Source organism: Astatotilapia calliptera, chromosome 7 (genome assembly GCF_964374335.1).
Source record: "Astatotilapia calliptera chromosome 7, fAstCal68.1, whole genome shotgun sequence".
Lineage (NCBI taxonomy): Eukaryota > Metazoa > Chordata > Actinopteri > Cichliformes > Cichlidae > Astatotilapia > Astatotilapia calliptera.
This window is the reverse complement of record NC_137428.1, coordinates 59,361,630-59,386,906: the sequence shown is the minus strand read 5'-3', so window position 1 is coordinate 59,386,906 and position 25,277 is coordinate 59,361,630. Positions and strand designations below refer to the sequence as shown.

At 41.9% G+C, this 25,277-nt stretch overlaps 2 protein-coding genes across 2 annotated transcripts in view; both read right to left on the bottom strand.

The window, feature by feature from the left end:
- The window catches only part of ptprq (protein tyrosine phosphatase receptor type Q), a 44,852-nt gene extending 44,207 nt beyond the window's left edge, over positions 1–645 (bottom strand). Inside the window, exons 1-2 of the mRNA XM_080303303.1 lie at positions 626–645; positions 490–574 (exon numbers count right to left, since the gene is read on the bottom strand). Of these exons, the coding sequence (XP_080159429.1) occupies positions 490–574; positions 626–645 (105 nt within the window). The remainder of the gene's footprint in view (positions 1–489; positions 575–625) is intronic.
- Positions 646–1,051: 406 nt separating this feature from the next.
- otogl (otogelin-like) overlaps positions 1,052–25,277 on the bottom strand; it is a 29,784-nt gene continuing 5,558 nt past the window's right edge. Inside the window, exons 10-57 of the mRNA XM_026176037.2 lie at positions 25,059–25,165; positions 24,843–24,949; positions 24,599–24,724; positions 24,417–24,525; positions 24,291–24,337; positions 24,058–24,203; positions 23,834–23,960; positions 23,480–23,657; positions 23,280–23,404; positions 22,822–23,031; positions 22,471–22,639; positions 22,239–22,313; positions 21,958–22,001; positions 21,504–21,669; positions 20,687–20,794; positions 20,370–20,508; positions 19,438–19,572; positions 19,196–19,342; positions 18,997–19,116; positions 18,675–18,791; positions 15,630–15,786; positions 15,407–15,433; positions 15,129–15,308; positions 14,757–15,035; positions 13,861–13,978; positions 13,693–13,772; positions 12,126–12,991; positions 10,506–10,683; positions 10,275–10,417; positions 10,173–10,196; positions 9,976–10,068; positions 9,698–9,887; positions 9,190–9,407; positions 7,870–8,011; positions 7,597–7,782; positions 7,292–7,504; positions 6,001–6,105; positions 5,799–5,906; positions 5,598–5,699; positions 5,401–5,505; positions 5,171–5,211; positions 4,997–5,060; positions 4,646–4,824; positions 3,939–4,043; positions 3,743–3,862; positions 3,564–3,609; positions 1,902–1,981; positions 1,052–1,781 (exon numbers count right to left, since the gene is read on the bottom strand). Of these exons, the coding sequence (XP_026031822.2) occupies positions 1,581–1,781; positions 1,902–1,981; positions 3,564–3,609; positions 3,743–3,862; positions 3,939–4,043; positions 4,646–4,824; positions 4,997–5,060; positions 5,171–5,211; positions 5,401–5,505; positions 5,598–5,699; positions 5,799–5,906; positions 6,001–6,105; positions 7,292–7,504; positions 7,597–7,782; positions 7,870–8,011; positions 9,190–9,407; positions 9,698–9,887; positions 9,976–10,068; positions 10,173–10,196; positions 10,275–10,417; positions 10,506–10,683; positions 12,126–12,991; positions 13,693–13,772; positions 13,861–13,978; positions 14,757–15,035; positions 15,129–15,308; positions 15,407–15,433; positions 15,630–15,786; positions 18,675–18,791; positions 18,997–19,116; positions 19,196–19,342; positions 19,438–19,572; positions 20,370–20,508; positions 20,687–20,794; positions 21,504–21,669; positions 21,958–22,001; positions 22,239–22,313; positions 22,471–22,639; positions 22,822–23,031; positions 23,280–23,404; positions 23,480–23,657; positions 23,834–23,960; positions 24,058–24,203; positions 24,291–24,337; positions 24,417–24,525; positions 24,599–24,724; positions 24,843–24,949; positions 25,059–25,165 (6,852 nt within the window). The 3' untranslated portion in view covers positions 1,052–1,580. The remainder of the gene's footprint in view (positions 1,782–1,901; positions 1,982–3,563; positions 3,610–3,742; positions 3,863–3,938; positions 4,044–4,645; positions 4,825–4,996; positions 5,061–5,170; positions 5,212–5,400; positions 5,506–5,597; positions 5,700–5,798; positions 5,907–6,000; positions 6,106–7,291; positions 7,505–7,596; positions 7,783–7,869; positions 8,012–9,189; positions 9,408–9,697; positions 9,888–9,975; positions 10,069–10,172; positions 10,197–10,274; positions 10,418–10,505; positions 10,684–12,125; positions 12,992–13,692; positions 13,773–13,860; positions 13,979–14,756; positions 15,036–15,128; positions 15,309–15,406; positions 15,434–15,629; positions 15,787–18,674; positions 18,792–18,996; positions 19,117–19,195; positions 19,343–19,437; positions 19,573–20,369; positions 20,509–20,686; positions 20,795–21,503; positions 21,670–21,957; positions 22,002–22,238; positions 22,314–22,470; positions 22,640–22,821; positions 23,032–23,279; positions 23,405–23,479; positions 23,658–23,833; positions 23,961–24,057; positions 24,204–24,290; positions 24,338–24,416; positions 24,526–24,598; positions 24,725–24,842; positions 24,950–25,058; positions 25,166–25,277) is intronic.

Below are 25,277 nucleotides of genomic sequence, written 5' to 3'. Positions count from 1 at the left end.
AGCACACCTTCCAGGAGTGTCACTGATCCACATGGGTACATGCAGTCACTTCCACGCCCAGACACAACAGATCCTTCCTCTCGTCAGCCATTGGTTGCACAAAAAGAAAATCCAAGCCAGCTGTGCGTAAACATCAGTTGTGGAAAGTCCCAAACTATTTTGGTCGCTGACGTAAAACTGAAGAACAAGAAAAGTGAACGGGTTGAAACTTTTTCATTTTTTTCGTGAAACCTTTCAGCTTTTACTTAGTTCAGTTACAGCTGCCTCGACGTGTTAATGCCTGGGGGGAGTCTCTTAGTTTTACTTCACATTTACGCAGAGCCAAGACTTTGAATTTAGCGCGCACTCGAAGCCAAAGTTCCCTCGAGAAGCAAGCCTCAAGTGAAGAAGGAGGCAGTCTTCCTGGGTTTGTAGGAGGAGAGAGAGATTGCGTGTGCATTAGTTCAACCCAATTTGTTCTGCCTCCTTGTCGGGATAAGAGCACTTTACCATGACAACCATGGGCACACGGCCACTCCAGTGCTGGGCTCCTGAGGAGGGGGATAAGTAGAGAGAGATGAACATGTGGGGCATACTGAGGGGAAAAGATGTGGTGGGATTTTATGAGCAATTGAGATGTCCTCACTGGGCAAAGCCGCCCGCCATGCTTCACACCTCTAGAGTAACGGTCAACCACTCGGTTAGAGCAGACAGTTCATGACTGTTTTCACGACTTTATTTAACCTCTAAAATAAGCATGTGCTGCAAATTGCTCCGAGCATTGCAGTGGTAAGAATGGTTTGGCTCTGAGGTGGGGTGTGGTGGGAGCGCTGGCCCATGTGGAATGACAGGAATGTGAAAGGGAGAAATGATTGACAGGCAAAGAGCTGACTTTACTAAGGGCGTCTGTTGTCAAGAGGTGACTCCCACTCAGCAATAACCTCTGAAAAGTGAGACATAAATATGTGTCAGCACTATTAATGCTGAACCAGAATGAGTATGTGTGTAATAAAGGTTTAATGAAAGAGAAAGTGGAGGGAGTATAAAAACATAGCAGGTCATGAGGACACAGTTTTAGACAACAGCACTGTTAAATCTTTTATTAAACTACTGTAAAAACTAAAAGGAAGACAAAATAACATTTGAGAAAGAAATTCAACTTTTCTAAGACAACAAAGCATAAAGGCTAAATGAATCTTATAAGACAAACCAAAATTCATATACAGTGTTTAAACACAACTGCTATTTAAAAACGCAACAACGTGTTCATATACTGTAGGCTCAAAAGCTTAGGGTACCATCAGCTGAAAGCACTAGAAGCTGAATGGGTTGGCACTGCAGGACTTACAGAAAATAAGGCTAAAGTGCGAGAAAACTATCTGGAAAACAATCCGCCTCTTAAATCGGTTATTCTCATATCTTTTAGTTACAACTATGACTCAAAGTCAGTGTTGTAAAGTGTATTAAGACAACGACAACAAAAAAAAAGACATGGCTGGTTTTCATGTTTGTCCATTAGTAAAACAATATTCAGATATCCCCCTACCCCACCCTGTTATTTAGACGTTCTCTTCACTTGTCTTGCTCTCATTCAGCCGTTTTTAGTTCCACTGGCACGAACAGTCCAGAGGCTCTTGGAAGTTGTACTCCACGACTGTGGCATTGCGAGAGCAGTAGAGTGCGACGGAGCGGGTCTGCAGTCCACTCTCACGGCAGCATTTACAGAATCTGGCGTGACTGTTGATGTTAAAGTTGAATATGGTGGCTGATGGACATTTCCCGTCGCAGGAATATACTGTAACCTGCCAAATGAAAAACATATATTTACTAAACAAAACACAACCACAACTACTAAATGTGTTTAAAATTCTGCTTTCACAGACTCCTCATTTTCACAAGTGAATGTCTCTTTTCTCTCTCACCGGTGCATTGCTCCTGCAATCATCTTTTCTAATGGTAGTCCGGATGGCCACCCGCTTACATGTCTTGCCGTCCTCTTTACCTGCAGAGATTTTCACACAGACTAACACTCAGGAAGAAATATAGGATCCTCAGAGTAATCATAGATCCTTAACACACCAGATATTTTTAGAGAAGCCTATATACACCAAACTGATGTTTGGTGTTTGGCACACAGTAATGATAATATGCTCACTTTCAAATGCACTTTAATCATTACACTACAGAGACTTCACATACACACTGAAATGCCTATTCACTTTGGCTCTTTGTTGCTGAGCAGTAGGCGCTTACTTTGATTGACAGCTGGGTGATGGGTGGGGGTGTGGGATACAGGTCCCCCAGCACAGTTCCACTGAATGGCTACTGACCTAAATTTAACCTTACTTTTAAACCAATCAAAGTTTCAAAGAATTCTGTGTGGGCCTGAAATTCATGAAAAAAAACAGAAGTGCTTCTTCTAAACATTTGTGTGTGCATTACTGAAGCTTATATTATTTCACAAGAAGTGCAATTTTTATTTTATTAAGGTCTTTCTGTTACAAATAACCTAAAATGCTTTGCAGGTTATATTGTGTTTTAAGGATCTGACCAAAAGTGGAGAGAGGAAATGAAACGATAAGACACACAGACACTGAAAAAGACATAAAAAACCGCATTTACACCGTACACATTCAGAATTTGAAAACACAAGGGAATGAGTCACTGAGAGCAAGGATGCCAAAGAAGTCGGAATAGTGCAAGATGGTGGTACCTGTGTCACAGTTTGTACTACCAGTAGGTGTTACAGGATTAACGGTAAATGGTAAAACACCCACTCCAGAACCTGGAAACATCGTTGGCACCGCAGCCGTCCGGTTCAAAGAACGTCAGGAGAACACAAGGTTATGTTTTGTTCAGAAAGCACAGTTTAATGTCACACACAAACACACAGCGGATGGAATCATTGCAGCCGGCATGCACATGGATGTCGCATCTTTTTTGGGTCACTCCGGGCAGCCAGCCAAGGAACGCAGTTATTTGATGTACTACAAAGCTCAGCAGGGCGAATGCTAACCCCTGCACCATCTCACATCTTCAGCGGTAAAACGCTCACTGTGAACACCTCAACTGGCCAAACAGCAAGAACAACTGCTTAAGCAGGCAAGCGGGCAAGGCTGCAACGCTGAATCCAAAGAGAGAGGAAATCTCACCACTGTATGTTTATTACAAATTTCATCCACATAGCTCAGAAGATACTTTAACTCAAACTTTTTCCAAACATCAAGATAGTTCAGTTATGTTCACCCTTAAAGTACAGTTTCAGGAGGTTGTGAGTGTAGTGTAGTATATCCCTTTGAATGTATTGGTTAGTTAATTACTTGAGGTTTTCAGCAAGTATTTCTTCAGTTTATGCTGTGGTAGCTCTTAAATATGTCAACAGAAGGTTTTGGGGACACCAGGGAAAGCAAGGGACTGTGAAATGTACTCATAGGCCAACAGGCTTTATGTTCACCGTCTACAAAAGGCCACACCCCCAACCAGTCAGCCAATAAGCCCATCCACTGCCAAGCAACAAGGCGCTCACCCCTCTAATTGACTGCTCAAAGCGACACCAGAAGCCCTGAATAAATTTAAAGACTCACATGTCCTGCAACAGCCATCCACATAGCTCTGAACAACACCGCCATTCTGCAAAGAAGATAGGAAAGAAATACTAAAAGTTTAATATATAAGAAAAAATATCAAACTGAGCAACTTTAGATAAAAAATTAGGCATCGTTAAACTCATACTTAGATATAGATTATAAGTAGCGGTCCTAACCTGAATACATTCTGTATCATTGAAAGGTGGGCAAACCACCCCAGAGGCAAGTATCACCGCTCCCACTGCAGTTTCCATGCAGTCGTAACGTGTGCAGTTCTCCACCCAGGAACTCCCTGCCTGCACACACAGTCAGAATTAGCACTGTTAAAGATTTGCTTTAATTGCACTTGGATGTGGATCTGTTCATTCTTACAGTGAAAAGCTCCGTTGTCCCGTTTTCATTAGTGAAAGTACAGGAGATATTTTTACAGGAACCACAGCACACCTGAGGGTCTGTAGATGGTACATACACCTGATGCTGAAAAGTTAAAGGAAAGGAGGACCAACAGAAAAAAGAATATAACAGGATGAGATGTGGCGCAAATGCCTCAGTTGAGATAAAACTTCAGGATTTTGCTCACATTTAAATACACTGAATACAGAGACAGTAGTCAAATGAAAATCTTGGTAATCTCCTCTTCAACCAAACTATAAATTGGAGATTGGGAGGGAAAGGAAAGCCTAACTCAAATAAAATATAGCTGTGATATGCAAACTGCTGAAAAGTTTTCACATAACTTCTTTTGCCATCTGTTTTAACTCTATTAGGCCACACATGAGATGCTATTAATTACTTTGGAGCTGACTCTTAGTAAAAGTTCAGTAAATGTAAAGGTTAATTATGGTAGCAATCAACTTCTGGTTTCAGTGAGTTCCCAGCTGAGAGAATAAGGGGCTATTTTTCACAGAGAGTCTGTTACTACCACTGTCAAATCAATACTTACAGGCTTTTCATGTAGTGCTTTTCTCCTTATGAAACTAACACAGGAAATTGCCTGATCAACGATTGATTGGATAAGAGAATATTGACCAATCAAGTGACCAGTCAAACCTGAGATTAAAGCTCCATTGGATACATACTGGTCCACATTTTTGGGAGCAGTTGACAGAGGTGATTTCCATGGCATAATAACCCGAGTCTGGATCTTTATGATGCAGGCACTGGACAGTGTAGCACAGTTCTCCCTCAAAGTACTGAACCAGAGACTGGCCTGGGCCCAGCACTGTCACCCCTTGGAAAAGACACACCTCTGCCTTCTCTGCACACACACAAACATAGAAGAAAAGATTACGCCGCATGCAAAAAGGTAACTATTAAAGCTGCTGAGCATTTTGGAAATAAAGTAGTGTTAAACAGAAAGGATTTCTGCAGAGACTCTGTTGTCACACTATTATCAGGTGTCTGTGTGCTTTCAGTCACGTTACACATACGGCATGTACGCTGAGGACAGCCACAGTTGGTGTTGCTGTCTGGAACCTCCATCAGCACCTCCCCCTGAGAGAAAAACAGATTGCTGACTTAACTGAATTTGCTCACTTTTTCCTCTTCCTTGCAGAAAAACCCGATTAGACAGTGACTTCTGATTCAGCTTTTTGCTGACTTACCACCTGACAGATGGGGAAAGAACTGTCCTCACATTGGCATTCTGGACGTGAAAGAAAAAAGTTGAAGAGGAAGGTAGTGTGAGGTTTACGCAAAGGGCATGACAGGCTTAGCAACTTCTGAGTTTACTGCAGTCATCAACACAGCAGTGAATTGACAAGTAATTATTTGGATGAGTGTGCATACGCGGGTGTGCATGTGAATGAATATGTGTGTGTTGTCGATTGTGTACCACAGTGATGCTGGGGGCAGCAATGCCCGGGAATGGCAGTTTGGACAAGAGAGAGACCAGGTGCACAGCTCACAGATGATTGAGGGCACAGATTGACATCACAGACTGCAATAAAAGGAACAAAATATGAATATTACTTGAAAGTCAGACAAAAACATACACACACACACACACATGAGCCTGCTCATGTAGTTTACCACAGTGGTACTGTGGACAGCAGCTGCTGGTGGTGTTCAGATCCACAGCCAGAATTTCTCCGTTCGAGCAAGTTGGAATGGGCTCGATACATGACTCACACACTGCTCAGAGAGAAAACAAACAAGAACATTCACAGATTTACTGCTGTAATTAAAGGGACCTCAAACTAGGCAGGCCTGTACACAGCAATTTAAACTCACCACACAGGTAAGAGTAGCAGCAGGACTTTTGCCCCCTGACCTCAACTAGAAACTGATCTTCCCTGCACTCTGGGGTAGACACAGGAGGGCACGCCATGGGGTCACACTCTGAGGAAGACCATTTAGTGAATGAAACTGTTTAATCCAAATGTTATATCTGACAGAAAGTTTATAAAATGTAATGATGAAAGTTTGTTCTTACCACAGCGGTACTCTGGACAGCAGGAAAGAGCGCTGTAACCGATCACTAGCCTGTTCCCATTATCACAAGGTGGAGCTTCACTATCACAGATGGTCATGTTGCAGTCTAACAAGTAGTGAAGGATTGCTCATTTAATGGGTATTACTTTATACTGATGAAAATGATTTTTGGTCTCTGAAATTGGTGTAAATTATGGTGGTATACTTTGCGAACTATTTGAGGACACACTTTTATTAAGCTAAACTCATTCATTCATTCATTCATTTATTTATTGTCATTGTCAGAGAACAATGAAATTGCGTTTGGGGCTTCCGTACAACCCATAAATAAAACAAAGAAGAAAATAATAAATACCCCTTAAAACCCAAGTGTAAATATTTAACCCAGTGTGACTCCAGTGCAATAAGACAATCCTTAACAACAACATGAGAACATGACAAGTAATGTTCATAAGAAATTCAGACAAAGACCTGAGAAACATGACAAAGTACAACAATGCAACCCGTTCAATATTATTGTACTGTGAGATATGATGTCAGATATGATAGTTATCTAAACATCTGGTGAAACATCATCAATGTCGTATCTCACTATAATAATATGCAAAATCTCTGTCTATGTGTTTGTTTGTTCCTTTGTCCACAAAGTCCTCGTAAAACATATGAAGTTGAGCAACCAGATTTGGCTCAGAGGTGGATTTTAGGCCTGTGGATTGTTTTTTTTATATCAGATATTATGATGTTGTCATATAAAAATGATACATTTTTATTTGTTTATTTATTTATTTTATTTCTGCACTTCTAACACCTTATTAAACACATCATTGAATTTCCATTTAAGAACAATAACAGGTTCAAAAGGAGAATTATGCATGATATGCTATGATGCCATCTCGTTGCCTGGCAACCCTCTAGGCTAAATTTACCGGTACCTGCTTTAGCCTTTCATAATACTTTATGCACCTACTGTTGTAGGTGCATAAAGTATTATGAAAGCATGCTATCCTATCAACAATAATAACTCATTTATATCCACAAAAAGCTTAATTATACGCCTAGCAACCATGTAGCAACTGATAATATTGCCCCATTTTATCATTTATAAAACATCTCCCACAACTAGTTTTTTACTTTTCTCAATGTGATTAAGTATATCTGCTAGCCAACAGTACAACCAGACAAAACAATACTGTAGCATGGTCATGTACTAGTTAGTTACTAGTAAAAAAGAAAAAGGTAAAACCTAAAGATGAATCAAAGATAAAAGATAAACGGGGACAGTTGCAACTCACCACAGATCTTCTTTGGGCAGCAGGCTCCTTCTTCCAGCACATCCAGCACATACTCTCCCTCTCTCTCACACAGTGGAGTAGGCACGGCGCTGCAGTCTGGTTCCACAGCCACCACAGAGCCATTTTCCATACACTTGTAGAGACAGCAGCTCCGAGCAGAGCCATTCCACACCTCGCCTGGGGCCCGGGGGTTACCCTCATTATCTGTGCACACTGGATACAGCAGAACCAAACAAAAACAATAACAAACTTACGCAGCATCTTAGACATTGCAGTGTTCATCACAAGGGCAAGTAATAACTCACCACAACGGTCCTCGGTTACACAGTAAGGTGAATCAGCACGGTGCAGGATAGTTCCACTGCGGCACACACACTCTTCTCTGATGAAGGAACAGGTAGTCTCCTCGTAGTAATCTCTGTTTAGACAAGTGCGGCTGGTGCAAGTGCTCACACATGGCTGATACTCCTTACCAGGGGGACACCGGAGTGCTGCAAGATTACAATGCATGAGAAAACAAAAACCATGAATGAGTTCATCTGAGTGAGTATGTCATTTTTTATGCTGTGTCTCCTTACGGCAGAAGTTGTGTCGTCTCCAGTTGATGCAGACTTGATGTGTGTAGCAGACCGCCACGTAGGCTGCCAAGAAGTCACACTGGTGGTCCTTGTAATGAAGGTCACCTGCCCAAATGATGTCACAGAACTGCTCCGGAGGCACCTGAAAAAAACACAAGCAGGGCATGAAAGGGTGAGTGGGTTTTTAATCAACAAACCACATATCGTGTCACGGCACTGGGTCTGTTGACCCAGTGTTTGGGTTTTTGGTTTAACTTATACTCCTTGAATGGTGGTTTTCTGTTTGTATTGTATTTATAGTTCTTAGTTTTGGGTTTCTGTTCTGTTTCTGTGCCTCCTCTGTGTTCTTGGTGAAGGTTTAATTCTGTTCTCCGTATGTTGTATGTTTAGTATTAGTTATCTGTCTTTATGTCTTCCCTGTGTCCCATGTCTTGTTACTTTTGTCTCTGTTCTTCATGTTCCCTCTGTTCCAGAGTCTGTCATGTTTCCACGTCTGTGTAGTCTGCGTCTTTGGCTCGTGCTTCCTGTTTTACTTTGACAGTCTATGTCCTATGTCAGTGTATTCTTCGTTGTTTCTGTTGTCTCATTATGTCACATTCCCTCGTTACTCCCTGGTGTATTTAAGCCCTGTGTTTTCCTCTGTTGGTTGTCGCGTTGTACTCGTACCCTCACAATGCTGTGTGCGGTCTCAGTGCTACCGGTTTCCTAGTTTTTTCAGTTCCTTGTTTCCATGTTCAGGGTTTTGGTTGGCTTTCATGAGTTTATTTAATGGAGTGTTTTTCCCAGCAATAAAGCTGCCGTTTTAAGTTATGTTTCCATGTTCCAGTCCTGCATTTGTGTCTTCCCTTTTGCCTGCCACAGCACACACCTTGGCATATCCTCACATTTGGTATTTTTGCATGATGAATACTTGAAATAACAAAGCTTTTTCAAAATTGCCTTAGCTTTTCCTTTTGACCAGCAAATCAGCAAATGGACTGGTTCTTACATAGCACTTTTCTACTCCTCATTCAAAGCACAAGAAGTCTCATTCAGCCATTCATACAAGCAGCTTTTTCTAAGTCTAAGTGCTTTCACACTCCAGTGACCGTATCAGAAGCAACTTCAGGTTCACTATCTTGCCAAAAGACACTTTGGGATGCTGACTTGAGCAACCAGGAATCGAACAACCATCTTTCCAATTAGTAGATGACCTGCTCTGCTTCATGGGCCACTGCAACCCCATTTACTCTCCTGCTACCGTTTTTAATGCAAAAGGCAAATGACAAAGTAACTTAGCACATTCACTACAGTCAAGGTTTTGAAAGCACTGCTGGTTACCTTGCCGTGGCATGGTGTGAAAGCGCTTTGGTAAAGCATAGAGAGACAGGTGGAGCAGTCGCCAGTGGTGCAGTTGTCTCCGACCCTGCGTGTGTGTTCGGTCTCATCGGTGGTGTGGACTCTCCATGCCTGTAGGAAGATCATCATGTCTCCCAACTCTCTCACCACTGTGCCATTGGGCAGTTTCAGGTCATCTTCTGGGTTCCCATCGCAGCAACCTGGCATAGTGGACAGACAGGTTTGTGTGTGTATGTATGTGTGTGTGTGTACAGCAAATGAGCAATAAAAATGTCAAGTGACATGGTGTCTGCCTAATTAAACCAAATAGCTCTCGACATCTCAAATTGTCATATCCCATAATGATTCAAGTCAAAAAATGCTGCAGTTTAGACATTAAACCTTAAAGGGCCTAAAGATGGCACTTAGATAAAAGAGGCTGATGTTGGTGCTGATGTAGTCAAAGCCAGTGGGTATGTGTGTGTATGGGTGCATGTATATGACTGCTCACCACACAGGCCTCGAGTGGGCACAGATGTATTATTAGGAGCAATATACTGTAGCACCATAATGCCCGTGCTATGATACCACTGTATACTGATCCCGCCAGGTGTGTGGATAAGGTACATGCTTCCTGTATCTTCCACATAAAGGGACTGACGTGAGAACGGAAGTCTAGCAGGTCTGTAATTTACTGTAACCTAGAGACCAATATAAAGAATGCAAGCATATTATTTATGTAGGCTAAATTGAATATGTCTTGGGATTAAAGCTGGTAAAAATAATGACCTTCCGATCGAGTCGGTTGATTATAATTCTGTAGAAAGAGGTAGTAATGTTCAGCTTCTTAAAACAAAGTCCAGATGTTCCACCTGTAGGGCTCTGCAGGAAACATTAAAGAGTAGTCATAATGAGATAATAATACAACAGCTTTGATGCAAGTATAACTGCAGGGAATAACACGGAAGAATTGAAGCTGTACTCACAGTTCGTCTGATGGAATTCACACTCTGAAAAAACGTCAATGTAAGCCATTAACATCTGCTTTTTAGTATATTAGACTTAATTGCATTTACTTTATATAATACCTGACTAGTTGGACATTTCTCCACAGTGCCAATAATAGTCTCTCTGGGCAGGTTAACCAAGATGTAGGAGCCATTGTCGTACAAGGCTACATTATTACCATCAAATGTGATCACACGCAGGTCTGACATTACAGTGCAGCGACCTGTGAAAGCCAAACAGATTATCAAGGCAAAAGAAAACTTTCATACCATTTCATACCAAGTTATTTTAGTGCATATAGAAAAACTTACACGGGCACTGCCACTGCGGACAGCAGGGGTCTGTGTTAACCAGGATAGGCATGCCCAGCAGACTGCACTGAGGTTGGGTGGTGTTGTAGCGACAGTGAAGAGAAGAGTTGTGAAGCAGCAGCTCTCCATTAAAACAGATCAGCTCAACACACTCATCAATGCGATAGGAGTATGGGGGCTGTGGATGCAAATATACACGTTCTGTTTTTAAAAGCTGAGCTGGCTTAAACTTCATTATCATCATCAAACACACATATTTAATTTCTACATAATGATTTATCTGTTTTTTCTTTCAGCCCAACCCATTATTGCTTAGAATACAGTATGTGTATGCAGATTAACTATGCATTATTCTGCATAGCAGGCAGCACTGTGGCACGGTGGTTAGCACTGTGGCACGGTGGTTAGCACTGTGGCACGGTGGTTAGCACTGTGGCACGGTGGTTAGCACTGTGGCACGGTGGTTAGCACTGTGGCACGGTGGTTAGCACTGTGGCACGGTGGTTAGCACTGTGGCACGGTGGTTAGCACTGTGGCACGGTGGTTAGCACTGTTGCTGCACAGCAAGAAGGTCCTGAGTTCAATTCCACCATCAGGCCAGGGTCTTTCTGTGTGGAGTTTGCATGTTCTCCCTGGGTGCTCTGGCTTCCTCCCACAGTCCAAACACATGCACTTACCATGTCTTAGGTTAATCGATCAATCAAAATTGCTCATAGGTGTGAATGTGAGTGCAAATGGTTGTCTGTCCCTGTGTGTTAGCCCAGCAACAGACTGGGCCTGCGACCCTGAAAAGGGCAGAAGTGAATGGATATTCTGCATAGCAATAATGATGAAAATGAGTTTTCAGTAGTCATTTAAAAGAAATAATGGAGTGAGCCGACCTGACCGACTAAGGAAGACTGTTCCACGGTTGGGCCCAACAACCTCAAAAGCACGATCACCTCCAGTTTTAAAATCAGAGCGAGGGACAGTTAGGAGGCTCTGGTTAGAGGATCAGAGAGGCCGGCAGCTCTGATAAGGTTTCAGAAGCTCTGCTATATAAGCAGGGACTTCTCCATGTAAAGCTTTATATGCTAGTAATAGAATTTTAAAGCTGATTCTGAGTTTCACTGGAAGTCAGTGAAAGGCCACAAGAATAGGTGTGATATGTGACTGGCGCACAGGTAATGCAGAAATGTTGCCTTTATGGTACGAGGACCGATCAAGCCTTTCTGAAATGAAAGGCTCATTGTGAGTCAGAAAGCATTTCTTAATTTTTAATAGTAGGTATAATTTGTTTTGACACATAACGGTATGAACAGTAGCACCAGCATCAATTTAAAAAAACACGACTGAATTTCACTGGTTTTAGAGAGCTAGTATTGTGGATGCTTACTGTGACACTTATTTTACTACAAGATTACAACAGAACTATTAAAGATGTCAACAGCAACCTGGACTCTTCGTAGCATTTTGCTTATATTTTAAAGCCTATTCATACTAAATAATCATGTAAGGAATCTATGATGATTTAAGTAATCATTTAAATTGCTACCATGATTTCTAAAGTTTAACAAGGATGGGTATTTTCATGCACGTTTATATTTGTGCATATATAATAAACTAAAACAAAAGACTTACTGTACAGGGAATAGTGGGCAAAAGGAAAGGGTGAGTGGTTGATGTTTCCTCTGTTACAGGAATGGTTGCAGGACTTGTGACTATCTCTGTAGTTACAGGCTCAGTGGTGGGCTCGATGGTTGTTGGAGGGGGTGCTGTAGTTGTTGGAGTGTCTGTTGGAGTGGTGGCCTCTGTGGCGACAGTCGTATCTGCTGGAGGAGGTTGAGGAGTGGTTGTGGATTTGGTAGTGGTTTCAGGTTCAAAAGTAGCTGAGGTGGAGGTAGTTGTAACAACTGTAGTGGGTGGTAAGGTGGGGGATGTTGGATGAGGCGGGGATGTGGATGGTGCGGTAATGGTGGTGGAGGTAGGAATTGAGGGTGAGGTATGGGAGGGACGAGAAGTAGTGGAGGGGGCTGTAGTGGCTCCAGTGGGTACAGTGGAAGGCGTTGCAGAGGTAACTGTTGTAGTCACCGTAGTAGTTTGCGTTTGAGTGGGGGTTGTTTCAGTTGTCCTGAGAGTGGTGCTTTCTGTCGGGGTTGTGGGAGTGAGAGTAGTTGAAACAATAGTGGTGGGAGTAGCAGATGGAGACGTGGATGAAGTTGGGGTGAGCAGAGTGGTGACACGCTCAGTGGCTAATGTTGTGCTGGGAGTAGTAGCAGGAGTGGTGGTGGTAGAAGTGGCAGTGGTTGTTGTGGACCTGATAGTAGTGGAGGTGGTAGTGGTGGCTCTAGTAGTGGTGGTGGTTGTTGTCGGCCTTGTGGTGGTAGTGGTGGTGGTGGTAGTAGAAGTTGTTGTTGTAGTCGTAGGTATTGGCAGTGGTGCTGTAGTAGTCCTGTTAGACCGCGTCACATATGCAAACGGGGTTGGAGTTGGGGGAAGAGACACACCTGGAGAAGACGTTTATTATAACAGGCAAATATTTTCAATTGAAAATGATTAAAACCATCGTCATATACAGAGCAAACCAAGAAAAAATATAAACTTGGCACAAAAGTAAGGACATTTATGTCTGATTGATTATTTCTTTGTCATAATCCTGCTTCTTGGCAATAAACCTTACACTGTTGAATTGCTTGTTTATTTCCACTTAAATGGTGCCACAAAATGCATTTTTGAGTTGAGTAGCAGTGTTGAGTATGTCGGTTCAAAAACTTTGGTGTGGTTTATTTTATTGGGTGTTTGAAGTGTGAAGTAATAAGACATATTGGCAATTTAACCATTTTTTCAGTAGCATGTGGAAGAACCATATACAGCCAAGTAATGCTGCAGCTTGGTTGTTGTCTTATGGCATGGGACCAATCCAGATCAGTCAAACATGGCATGCTTGCAGTAGACACCAACTGACAGCTGTAGTACGGTCCATGCTGCTGCTCAATTCACAAATGTATTTTCCTTACAATTAAGAGAAATAAAAAGGCTTTCCAAAATATAAGATTTTTTATAAGTGCTGTTACAGCTAAGCAATAACTTACCAAACATAAATCTCCTTGCTTTTTGTACTAAGTTTATTTTTTGGTATATGAGAAAACCATATCTTTTTTCTTTCTTTTTTTTTACAGCAACTTAAAATAAAAATGGCTGTACTCACAGTCCTCTGTGTAGACACATCTTCTAGTGACTTCATCAAGGACCATGTTCTTTGGACATCGTGGAAAGCAACCTTCTACACTGTAAAATACAAAACTACTTCAATACTTGCGTCGAGCACACATTATGCTGATTTTATTATTGCTTTTTAATTAGCCAAGCCTCTTACGGAGGAAGAAACTGGCAGCGTGTAGCATCTGGGTCACTGCACGTGGGGACACAAGGACTTGCACAGGACTGGTAGCGCCACTCACACATCATACGGTAAGGTATTACAAAAGTGCTCTCTGCAAGAAGAGAGGAAACATACCTTATTAGTCAGCATTTGTATGTACAGCATGCATCTATAAAAGGTATACAGTGGCTCCAAAAAGTTATTTGGACAAGTAAAAAGAGCTAAATTCATACGGAAAATATGGATTTACATCACATTACGGGCTCAGGCAAGTTCAGGTACAGCTGTCTTGATTTTTAGCTTATGAATGGTTTCTATTCATAAGATAATATTTAAGCTGAGTTGTCCTTGCTGCTTTTTATCACCTGTTTCTGATTTGATTTTGCACAGAGCCATGCAGACCAATCTGCAGCTGGTGTTCCTGTGTCTGCTTCTCTTCTCACGGATGTTTAACAATATATATTCAAAGTGTTCCTGTGTGCAAGCAAATGATGCTTGAATTTTTCTTCACATTTTAATTGATGTTCAACCAACAAGTTTCAAGGTGATTTTGAAATGTAACAAATTTATTAAGTCAGTTGCTCATCAGTTCAAACATATGCCTCTAGCAATGCAACCAATGGTGGAGTTTAGCTCATCACATTAGGAATGGGCATGGTCCACTAAGTTTAACAATCAGAACCTGTCCAGCTTGCCATTTAGAGCACTGTGTTCATGCTTTCTCCCTCCTTGTGATTTATTTATTTATTTTAATAGAAACCTTCTCGTTAAATTGTCCTAAATGCATTTTATGGTTTAAATACTAGTTTATCTAACATTTTATAAAAAAAAAGAACTGGGTCATTCTGATATGTTTTTGGGGCCACTGTATATATGCGTGTGTTTCTGACCCTCCAGTGTGAAGCTGCTGCTGGCTTTGAAGCCCTGTGAGGTGTCGTATCTCTGGGCTCGTGCAGCAGTGCGTGTGAGTGTCAAAAAAACTCCGGGCTGGGCCACAAGCTCAAATGATGTGTGACCTGGGAGAATCAGCCCCTGGTGCTGGATAAAGGTTGCTCTACGACTGAACTCCACCCCTCGACTCCACTGCTCCAACTGCAGACGGCTGCGCCCTGACACAACAAGGAAGTAGTTGGGTCTCTCTGCAGACTCCAGCGACACCATGGGAACACCTACAAATAGTCGTAATCATAATCAAAGTAATTTATGCAGAAAATAAACACATATCAATGTATAATAATAATAATAATAATGCAGATGCTCACGTGATGTTCTGTCCTTCTGCAATCCTGCTGTGATCATGAAGTTGAACAGTAGACCTGGGGCAGGCAACTGCCCTGGTCTTTCTCTTACCAGGGGAAAAACAGAGCTGCTGGTACGATTCACTCCAAACATGGTGTCTTTATAGACTGCACTCACCAAGGAAAATGGGCCATCGCCTAGCTCTGTGATGTGAGAGAGCGAAAGAGGAAATGAATGATAAGATGGCAGGGAATAAGAGTAAGGTTTACAAATCTGGTAGAAGATTCTCAGTTAAACATACCTTGATTGTAGTACTCGCAATCATAGGCTGAAAGACAGTCCAGAAGAGTAAAATGTAAGATATAACAGAAGAATTATTTAATCTTGTGAAAAATGGCAAAATATTGACTGATGCAAAGAGTGACTACAGAAAATGGGTCAAAGAGGTAAGCAAAGGTCACGTCCCTGACCCACACAGCAGAAGCCTGTATTGTATTTGTCTGTCTGTGTATGTATGTACTCACGACAGACAGAAGGTGATCTCCAGTGAATTGTGACCCCCTGCTGACAGCATTTGTATGCGTATGCAGCGATGGACGTGCAGAGACACTCACAGTCTCCCCCACGGTTACAATTGCAAGTGTCTGTTAGGCAGTTCCTGTAGAACCAGGCCACATCAACCTGAAAGGGTACACACAGAAAGATATCCACACAAACAATCATGAAATGAACGAGGCCAAATCTCGCTGGGAGAAACTGAGGGAGGTCTTATTTTTCGGGGGGGGGGGGGGGGGGGGGGGGGGGGGGGAGTTGTTTTAAATAATTCAGACAGGAAAGACCGATGATATCGGGACAAAGAAATGTGGGTCAACCTCTGGTGCAGAAGGTATCAGATGAACTCTATGACAAACTATGCATCAGCAATGAGTTGGTGTGGCCAAAGGGAAGGTTAACTCTGTCTTTGACACTGGCTACTATGATGTACATGAACAGGAGCAAATAATACTTTTCTGTATTACTATAATTTTAGAAAATATAACAAGTAGAGACGTGTGCTGCAACCAGGTTGGAGCAACAAGGTTACAATTAATATTCAGATGTTAGCATTTTACTAGAATGTTATTATGAAACACATTTAATAAGCCCTTTCTGTGCCCCTGATGCATATTATTATTTCTCTTCTTGTAAAATTTTATTTTCAACAACACTAACAACAATAAATTTGTCACTTTTACCCCAGTGCTTGTCAGAGGCTAATAACAAGCAGGTACATGTTTAACAGGACATGTGAATCATATTTTGTCCTATAATTTGTAAACATCTGTCACATTATCAGCGTAGACAGAGACAGATTTCAAAGTTGTGAATGGTTATTGTTATATTCTGGAACTGATAAGGTATTGATACCACTGATTGGTATCAAACCTCCAGGAACTGCCTGCATTCTCTAATCACATGATGCCGGGCATGCTTTTGCACCGGAGGAACCCAGGACCCACTGCACCAGCGTAACGTCGGACGATATCAAGGATTTCACCTTGATATCTTATGGCAGTCAGGATGCCATTGCTTAGCCTGTAGAGGTATGTGTGTCTCTCCTAATTCTGGTATTCTATGGCAAATCAGGCTCCACATTGCCAGGCCGTGAGCACATGGCCAACTAGACAAGGTTAGGGTGTTAGGCATAAAAGTGTTCCTTTTTTCGGAATTTTAAAGAGCAGTATATTTACTTCGTATCTGTCCCAGTGATGAGGGTTTTTTTTGTTTTTGTTTGTATTTTAGTTGTTGTCTATTTTTAGAATTGTTTGTAGAAGTGGTCTCGACAGTGTTTGTGTTATGCATTCCTGTCTTATACCACGTTTATGCTTTGGTCCCTTTTGTCTCCTTGTCTCCTATTATCTCCTATATTGTTTAGTGTTGGTAAGAGCATCTGATTTCCTGTTTTACATTGAACGTTTTTGTTTCCTCTGTGTTTTATCCGCCTTTCCTTGATTCCTTGATTGTTTTCATCCATTGTTAATTGTGTTCACCTGTGTCCCTCTAACCCCTGTTGATTAGATGTCTTTACTCTTTGGGATTGTTATTGTTTGGTTTCTACTTGCATCAGCCAATAAAATGCTCATTTTCATATAATTAGTGGTTTCGTGTGTCTACATTTGGGTACTGCACACTACATCAACAGACCAGCTGTGACAGCCTTACTATTAAAGACTGAATGCTAGCTCAACACTAACATGAGTTAAAACTCACTGGGCCTGGATCTAGCTGTACAGAAATATTTCCAAAGTTAGCTCAGTACTGCCTTGGGATATTAATGTTTTTATTTATCCTTGCCTTAATTACTGCAAATCTAGATTTGTATCTTAAAGCATTTACTGAAAATCATTTGGTTCAGAATGAGGCAGTGAGGCACATATATGATACTAAATGAGAAGAACACATTACCCTATTCTTGCTGAATTGCACAGACTGACATGCTTTATATGAATATATGCTTCATAATTTAGTTCAGTTCTGCTTTTAACATTAAAAGCATGCCATGGCATAGCAGAGTCTTGTATATCTGAACTCATCACCCTGTATTCTCCACTACGACCACTCATATCTTTTGACCGACTGCACTTAATTATCCCACCATCGAAACTGAGAACAAAGAGGAACTGTGCTTCTGACATTTTAAATCCTGCTCTGTGGGATTGCCTCCTGCTTATTATCAGGTCTGCTGTGTCTGTACCATATTTAAAAATGTATTGATTTACATTTTTATAGTCTTCTGTCTGCAAGCATGATTCTTTTTCTGTTGAGAATTCGTTGTAATCTATATTTTTTGCTTTTGATCAATTAATACATTAAACTGTTGTTTCCTCAAATAAATCTGTTTTAGTGCAAAAGAATACAAACATACTTTAAATAAGTGCTAAAAAAAAGTAGCAGGAATTCAGAAATATCTCAAAGGAATATACTACTAAATGATGTTCCTCTAAAGGTTGCTTCAAGGGAACGTATTTGTCTTCACTGGACAACTATGGCAAACAGAACATGACAAGAACGTGAATCAGATCAGATCAAAGAGGGCACATTAAGTTTAATAAGAAAAATGAATTTATTGCAAAGAATATAAGACAGAGAGAAATTTGTTTGAATACAGACATGTTCAAAGATTGACTTTTGCTTTTTTATGATAATCTCTACTGAACCTCTTAGTTAATTCTAAATGTATGTATTTTCTGAAATGTAGTTTAAGCAATGAAGTGAAATGGACTCTCCACTGGTTGATAGTGATGGCTAAAAAACTGTACATAAAAACATGGCTCCATCTACTGGTCATAAATTGAAATATAACACTATAATAAACACTAGGTGTGCCCTATTTGAATTTGAGTGGCAAGCTTGTGAATCTCTTTAAAGAGTGTGTTTACCAGGATTAGTTAAGAGTTGTTCCTATAACCCCTTATTAATCCCTATAGCTCCCTTTTTCAAATGATATAACCTTTTCATAGCTGCAGTCTCTCTGTACACAGGTTTCTGTGTTTGTGTGTGTTTATATGTGTCACTTGAATGGCACTTACAACATTGTGACAAGGTGCAAAGACATCGCTGTAGAGGAGAGCGCACTCTCTTTTGGCGTACGGCTGTCTCCCTAAGTCCCCTTCACATGGTCGCTCAAGTACATAGTCGCTTTCACACTAAAATACAGAAAACACACACACACAGAAAGCGATCAAGTGTCTGATTACTCTTAAATATCACGGTGTACTCGAGGGAGACGGGCACAGGGAGCAGGGAGGTAGAGAGGTAGTGAGTTTGAGGGTGATGGACAAAGACAGAAAGAGAAAAGAGGGCAAAAGAAGAATCAATGAAGGGGAGTAGAGGAAATGAGCTGACTCATACCTGTCCCAGGGCCCAGCTATCGCCGAATGTCTGTGCATTACTGACTTCCATGTGGCTGGAGGTGGTCATATCATTCGCTGTCACACTGTCAAAATTTCCACATAACCCACTGAGAAGACCCTGGAGCGAAAAAGCAGACAACTTGTCATATTTTTCTTATAACAACACTTCGAATTTCAGATGTGCTACTAGTACATGCCTTCCACTGAGGTCCAGCTCTGATGTGCACAGTCGTCTTGCGGTCCCAAAGGATGGTCAGGTCCTGATTTGAGAAGTGGATGACAGTGTAGTAGCCGGCTTTCCAGAGCTCAAACTCTGACCCTCGACCAACAACAGTGGAAGGGCTCTAACACAAAATAAACCAGGTAGCGTGACATCAGCAGGATTCACTGGATTTTACTGAAATATTTCAGCTTGTTACTGTGTTTGTATTATCCATACAAGGTTGCCAGAATTGTCAGTGAAGTAGATCTTGGTAAGTCCCACGTGAATGACCAGGATTTTCATGCACACAATGCCGCTCTCATAGCAGTCTTTGTTTTGGGCAACAATGGATACCTCGGTCTCTCCTGCACTCTGATGAGAGGAGAAGGCAAAATATTACTACTGTAAGGAAAGTTGTGTTTTTTTTAGCAAACACAACAAAATACTTTTGTTGTGTTTTTTGTCTGTTCAAAATTTTCCTCACTAAAGCCACAGCAGTCAGAAAGCAAATATCTAAACACCACGTGCTAGACTCAGAGATGGAATCTCATTCTACCTGTTCAGGAAACATCATCATCCTGGACACATGAGAAGTGACAAAAAGAGGAAACAACTGTAGACTATTAAAGTACAGTTTTGACCAACTTCCCCATTCTTTTCAGGTCTGCATGGTGGCAGGCGGCCTGCGAGCTCTGAATGTCTGTTCTGCTAATTCTAATTCTATATCCCTGGGAGCGCAGGAGCCCTGGGGTTTGAAGTGAACACTGGTCTCTTTGTGTCACTACAGCTTTGCGCAGCGTCTGCTAGCATTACAGTGGTCCCAACCCACCGACACAAACACACACATACATGCCTTAATCGGCTCTAATTAAAACCCAAACTCCAAGATTAGAAACCAGCTTGGATCTTCTTTCCCAGATCCATATCAGTGTTGGCTAGGAATTGTTAAGGATGCTCCTCCTTTGCCCTTAAACGCAATCAATCACACAAACTTCTCTGGCACAGGTTAGCACAGTCTCTATCAGACAATCCCCACTGACATTCCAGTGCCAAAAATGAATCCATAAATTTGTCACTGGAAGCAAATTATATAATTTTACACCTTTATTAGTTTTTTTTTGTGCTAACTAGAAAGTTGTTATATAAATCCACACAGCCAGCCTACTCACTTTGAGCAAGTAGACCTGACAGTCAGAGTGGTAGTCATACTCGAGGCCATCAAAGGTGTGGTAGTGCCTGTCGCTGTAAACAGTACACACAGCTGGACACGGGGAGTAGCTGCAGTTAAAATAGCCACGGTGACACACGCTAAAGGGATGGACAGGTGGGTGCATAAGAGAAGAGCAAAAACAAAGCAGAGGTGGGACAAAAGACAAACTTTCTTTTGTAACTGCTTTGAGAATCAGTTGTTTGGAGATGATTGACAACCTTATAAGGAACCTCATTATTACTTTGTAAATAATACAGAGGCAGGAAAGGTGTTTACCATTTGTAGCATGGTGTTTCCACAGTTTCTCCAGGCAGGTACTCAAGTCCAAGCCAGGAACAAGGGCAATTTTCTGGATAATAACATTCCCCCTGGTGCAGCACCAGCCTTCATGGGTAAAACAAAAGTAGGTGGTACAAAGCATGCGAACACTTAAACACTCAAACCCCATATCTGTGTTTGTCTCTGTGTTGCAATTAACACTTTAGCTTTTAGGCCTGGAGATCAAATCTCTTTTTGGAAAAAATGGTGGAGAAAATACATAAACACAAGATTCAACAGTTCAAACACAAACTCAAAACAATCAGTCATCTCCCCACTAATTAAAACAGTCACAATTATTAGAAATATAAACTCTAACAGGAATTAGTGTTCCTAAATTTAAGCTGCATTGAAGGTTTTTTTCCAGTATTATGGTGACAGTACTGAAAACCAGTCTTTCCCTGGACATGAGCTTTCAGAGTACTTTGTGCTCTGGTTGCTGAATATCGGCAAAAATCTTGTAAGTGAAATTAAGACACATATATGCTGATGCCTGCAAGATGCTTCTTTTCACACAGTCCACAGTGGTGAGTGCAACCCATGCCAATGGCAAATGGTCCTGGGGTAGGTGAAAGGTGTTTTAACTACGTTAAGGTACCACTTTTTGTGTTTCAATGTAACTATCCTAACACGGGTAAAGCAGGGATTACAATTAGTATTAAAATTAACAAAAAAAAGTGACTGACTAACAGGTAGGAGGCCACTAAAAACAAACGAACAAATACCTATACATTCTCATGTTATTTTGAAAATAGTCACTAAGTCTTTGTATTACCCAGAAGGGCAGACACAGCCAGGTATGCATGGTGTACTGGGTGGGCACGTCAGGTTCAACATCAGGTTGCGGCAGGTTGGTGCACAGGCCACTCCTCCCCTCTGCTCAGTGCAGCTGTGGTACACTTTCCCCTCTGCACACTCCCCGACTTCTATACTATCTGGCTCTATGATGTTGATGCACGCGCGCGCACACACACACACACACACACACACACACACACACACACACACACACACACACACACACACACACACACACACACACACAAGAAAATCGATGCCCTAGTTGCCATAAACACCAATTGCAACATCAAGTCATGGGAAACAAGCCACAGCTACAGACATAAGGCTCTTGATTTCAGCAAGAGGGACATAGCCTGAAATGCCACTTTGTTACTGGAACGGATGAAAGCAGGAACTGAAGGGAGGAGGGGGGAGTGCAGAGAGGTTACCTTTTTCCTCTGGCACACACTCCATCTTCCCATTTCTGCACAGGCTGATGGTGGAGACAGGAAGGGAGAGAAAAAGGGGCGAGTGTTTGGGAAAGAGAATAATGTTATCAAACACAAGGTCAGTTTAAGTGCTCTACATCTCATTTGACAATCACTCAAGCTTAAACTGCTTTCTCAAATGGATCATGGTGTGTGCCAGTATGTTGCACTGTGTGCAGTTTGAAGAGCAAGAAGAGTGGGTTTTCAATTTTCAGTGCAGCTTACGGTCAGCTGTGACTCACCAGGGCCCAGAGGCACTGAAGGTCACCTCTCCTGGTTGTGACACCCCACCCATGGAATAACAGTGACACTGCGACCTGAGGAGAAAGTCATGAGAATATTTTGATTACATTTTTTAATGATGATGCTTTTTGTGTTTAAGTGCTTTGTGTGCCATTGTATGTCCTTTCTGGCCAAATGGCAACTGATACCCATTAGTAAGTAAGGATGATGTATGAGGTGCTTAAGGCTTACAGCTGCACACAGCGCTGGCGCACATCATCATAAAAACTGCCGTCTGGACAGCCGCATCCCTCGGCACAATCATCAGGGGTACATGTCTCATTGCTGGACATTGCCCGACAGGACCGGCCACAAGACGACACGCACGAGTGGTACATCATTCCACCAAGACACACCACTCCTGTATATCACACACAGAGAATAGTACAAATTTGTTTTTCTGGGGTAAATTACAGTCTTCTGCAATCCCTTTACAATGCCTACATTTTGGGGCAGTGTACACTTAAATCTCATATCAATAAGAAGAAAAATCACAAAGGCACAAATTAATGTCTAAAAAAAATCCAGACTATGGAAACTTACCACACTCAGAGACTTGTGATCTGAAATTAATGTTGACTCCATGTTTGGAGCAAAGGTAAGCGTAATGAGCCAGTGCAGTGCACAAACAGCTGCTCCCACAGCGGCAGGCCTGATAGCGGCACTGCTGCTGGTAGATGTTTGGACTGATGTAGCCATGGCACGGAGCAAACACAGTGCCCAAAAGCACCTCACACTGGGATGCGTAGAATACTACAAGACACATAAGCCCACACGAAACTTAACACATCCTCATAGTTCCTTTGACAAGATAGATTGCCTGCAGCTAACACTTGAGCAATTCATAATTCAAACCAGAAAGCAGTAATGTTAGAATGCATAGTACAATCTGGGATTCAAACCCCTAAAGTTTTGCCTTAATCCTTTTCTTTCTTCATATTTTTTCATTAAGGCTAAAATGAAAGAATAATAACCAAATCCACAGTAATTGAAACTATTACCGTTGTGCTGATTCATCTCACATGGGTCTGTAATAGGTAGATTAACTGGAGCAACACAGGCAGATGACACCTTCCAAGCACTGGCATGAAGCTGCGGAGTGCCCTCTATCATACCCGCTGGAGACCTACCCCCCACAAAAATATTCTCAGCAAAAGTCACATTTTCAACACTGATGTATAAGTGGGAAGTACATGCTCACAGGAAATCATCTCGTAGATTTCCATTGTAGGTTCCACAGAGTCCCAGCGTCTGTCCGCGCCACTGGCTGTCAAGCTGCACATAGACCCTTCCGCCTCGACCGTCATAATGCAGCCTGAAACCAATCCCAGTCTTCAGCTGTGTGAACACAGAGGTCAGCTTCCGCACCTCGACTGCATCTGTATGTCAGGAAGAAGTTTTAAAATCGAATCAATTGGTTGTTTTTTTTTAACTATTTCTAGCAATGTATTTACATGTACCATTTGATATTGTGTGTGTGTGTGTGTGTGTGTGTGTGTGTGTGTGTGTGTGTGTGTGTGTGTGTGTGTGTGTGTGTGCATCGTGTGATTCCTACCATCGACATATGGCAGGGCAGGCGCTGGGTTTACACCAATTATCACCTCCCCCTCTCTTGTCAAAGTGATTTGGCGACTTACATCTTCATCCAGCACTACTGTCACTGACTGAATACACACCTGCTGCTGTTGACACACATTTATACGGAAGGGGCAGTTATATCTGGATTAAAGGAACACTGCAGGCTTGTTAGGTGTGTGCAAAAGTAGTTGTGTGTGCTACCTCTGCACAAGTAGTATATTGTAGTGTGATGGTGAATCTGCTGCTGCTGCGGCTCTTTGCCAGGACATACTGACACGCCCCTGGCTGGAGAAACATCCTTCCGTCAAACGTCGTCACAAACACGTCCCCAACCACTGAACATTCAACTAAGAAGAGACAAAGAGAAGAGTGTTTTTGTTTTTTAAATCTGGATGCATTATTTCTTCTTTGGCTGTCTTCGATGGGATTCTCACCTGTGCAGTTATTCTCAGTGCAGTTCCACACACCACCCATGCACACACTGAAAAAACAAAACAGAAACAGTTAGCAACACGTTGGCTGTGCTATATTCTCACACAGTAACAGTTTTCCACACTCACCAGACACTGCATCCCTGTTGTAGCACCTGTCCTTGTACATATGACGTTCCATGATAAACACATGGACACTGAGAGGCAGCAATGCATGTTCCATTCTGCAGGATGAGACCTGCATGCAAGGATCTGAGATCAGTCAACAATTTCAGAGACATTAAAAAAATTTGGGGGGGTTCTTTGAATACCATCAGGACAGTAGCAGCCATCCAGACAATGCAGGTTGGTTCCCAGGCATTCTTTCTCAAATGTACAGGTAGGTGGACAGCAGCTGATACAGTCTCTATACACAAAACTCTCCTCACAGCCGTCATCTGAGCATAAACACAAACAACTGGCTTAACAATAAAAGTAGAACACAAGTGTGCACTAAATACATTATACAAGTTTTCATGTTTCCGCTGAAATCGTAGAGCAGCAGCCATTACTTACTGCAAGAAGGGAAGCTGTCTCTCCACTCTCTTACGGGATATCCAACATGGGAGCATGCTCGGGTGTACTCCACCAAGGCTCGACAAAAAGTTTCCTCATCATCAGAGCTGAAAACATGCATCAAATGTTTTCGGGGAACTGCTTTCTATGCAAAAAGTTTCAACTCAAGCAAAAGGTTGAATGTATCTACTCGACAGTGTGCTTGCTTTTACTTACACACAAAGGTCAGAGACACAACTGGCAACAAAGGGATTGGGATCGATGTTTTCATGACAGGACAAAAAGGGGAAAAAGAGAAGCGCACTGCATTTTTCTATAGCATCCTGCATACAAATAAAGTATGGTATGAATATATGCAACATAATATACCACCAGAAGTAAACAAAAATTAACACTGCTAAAAAAGGTTTTATTATGGTGCACTTTGGTGGGCCT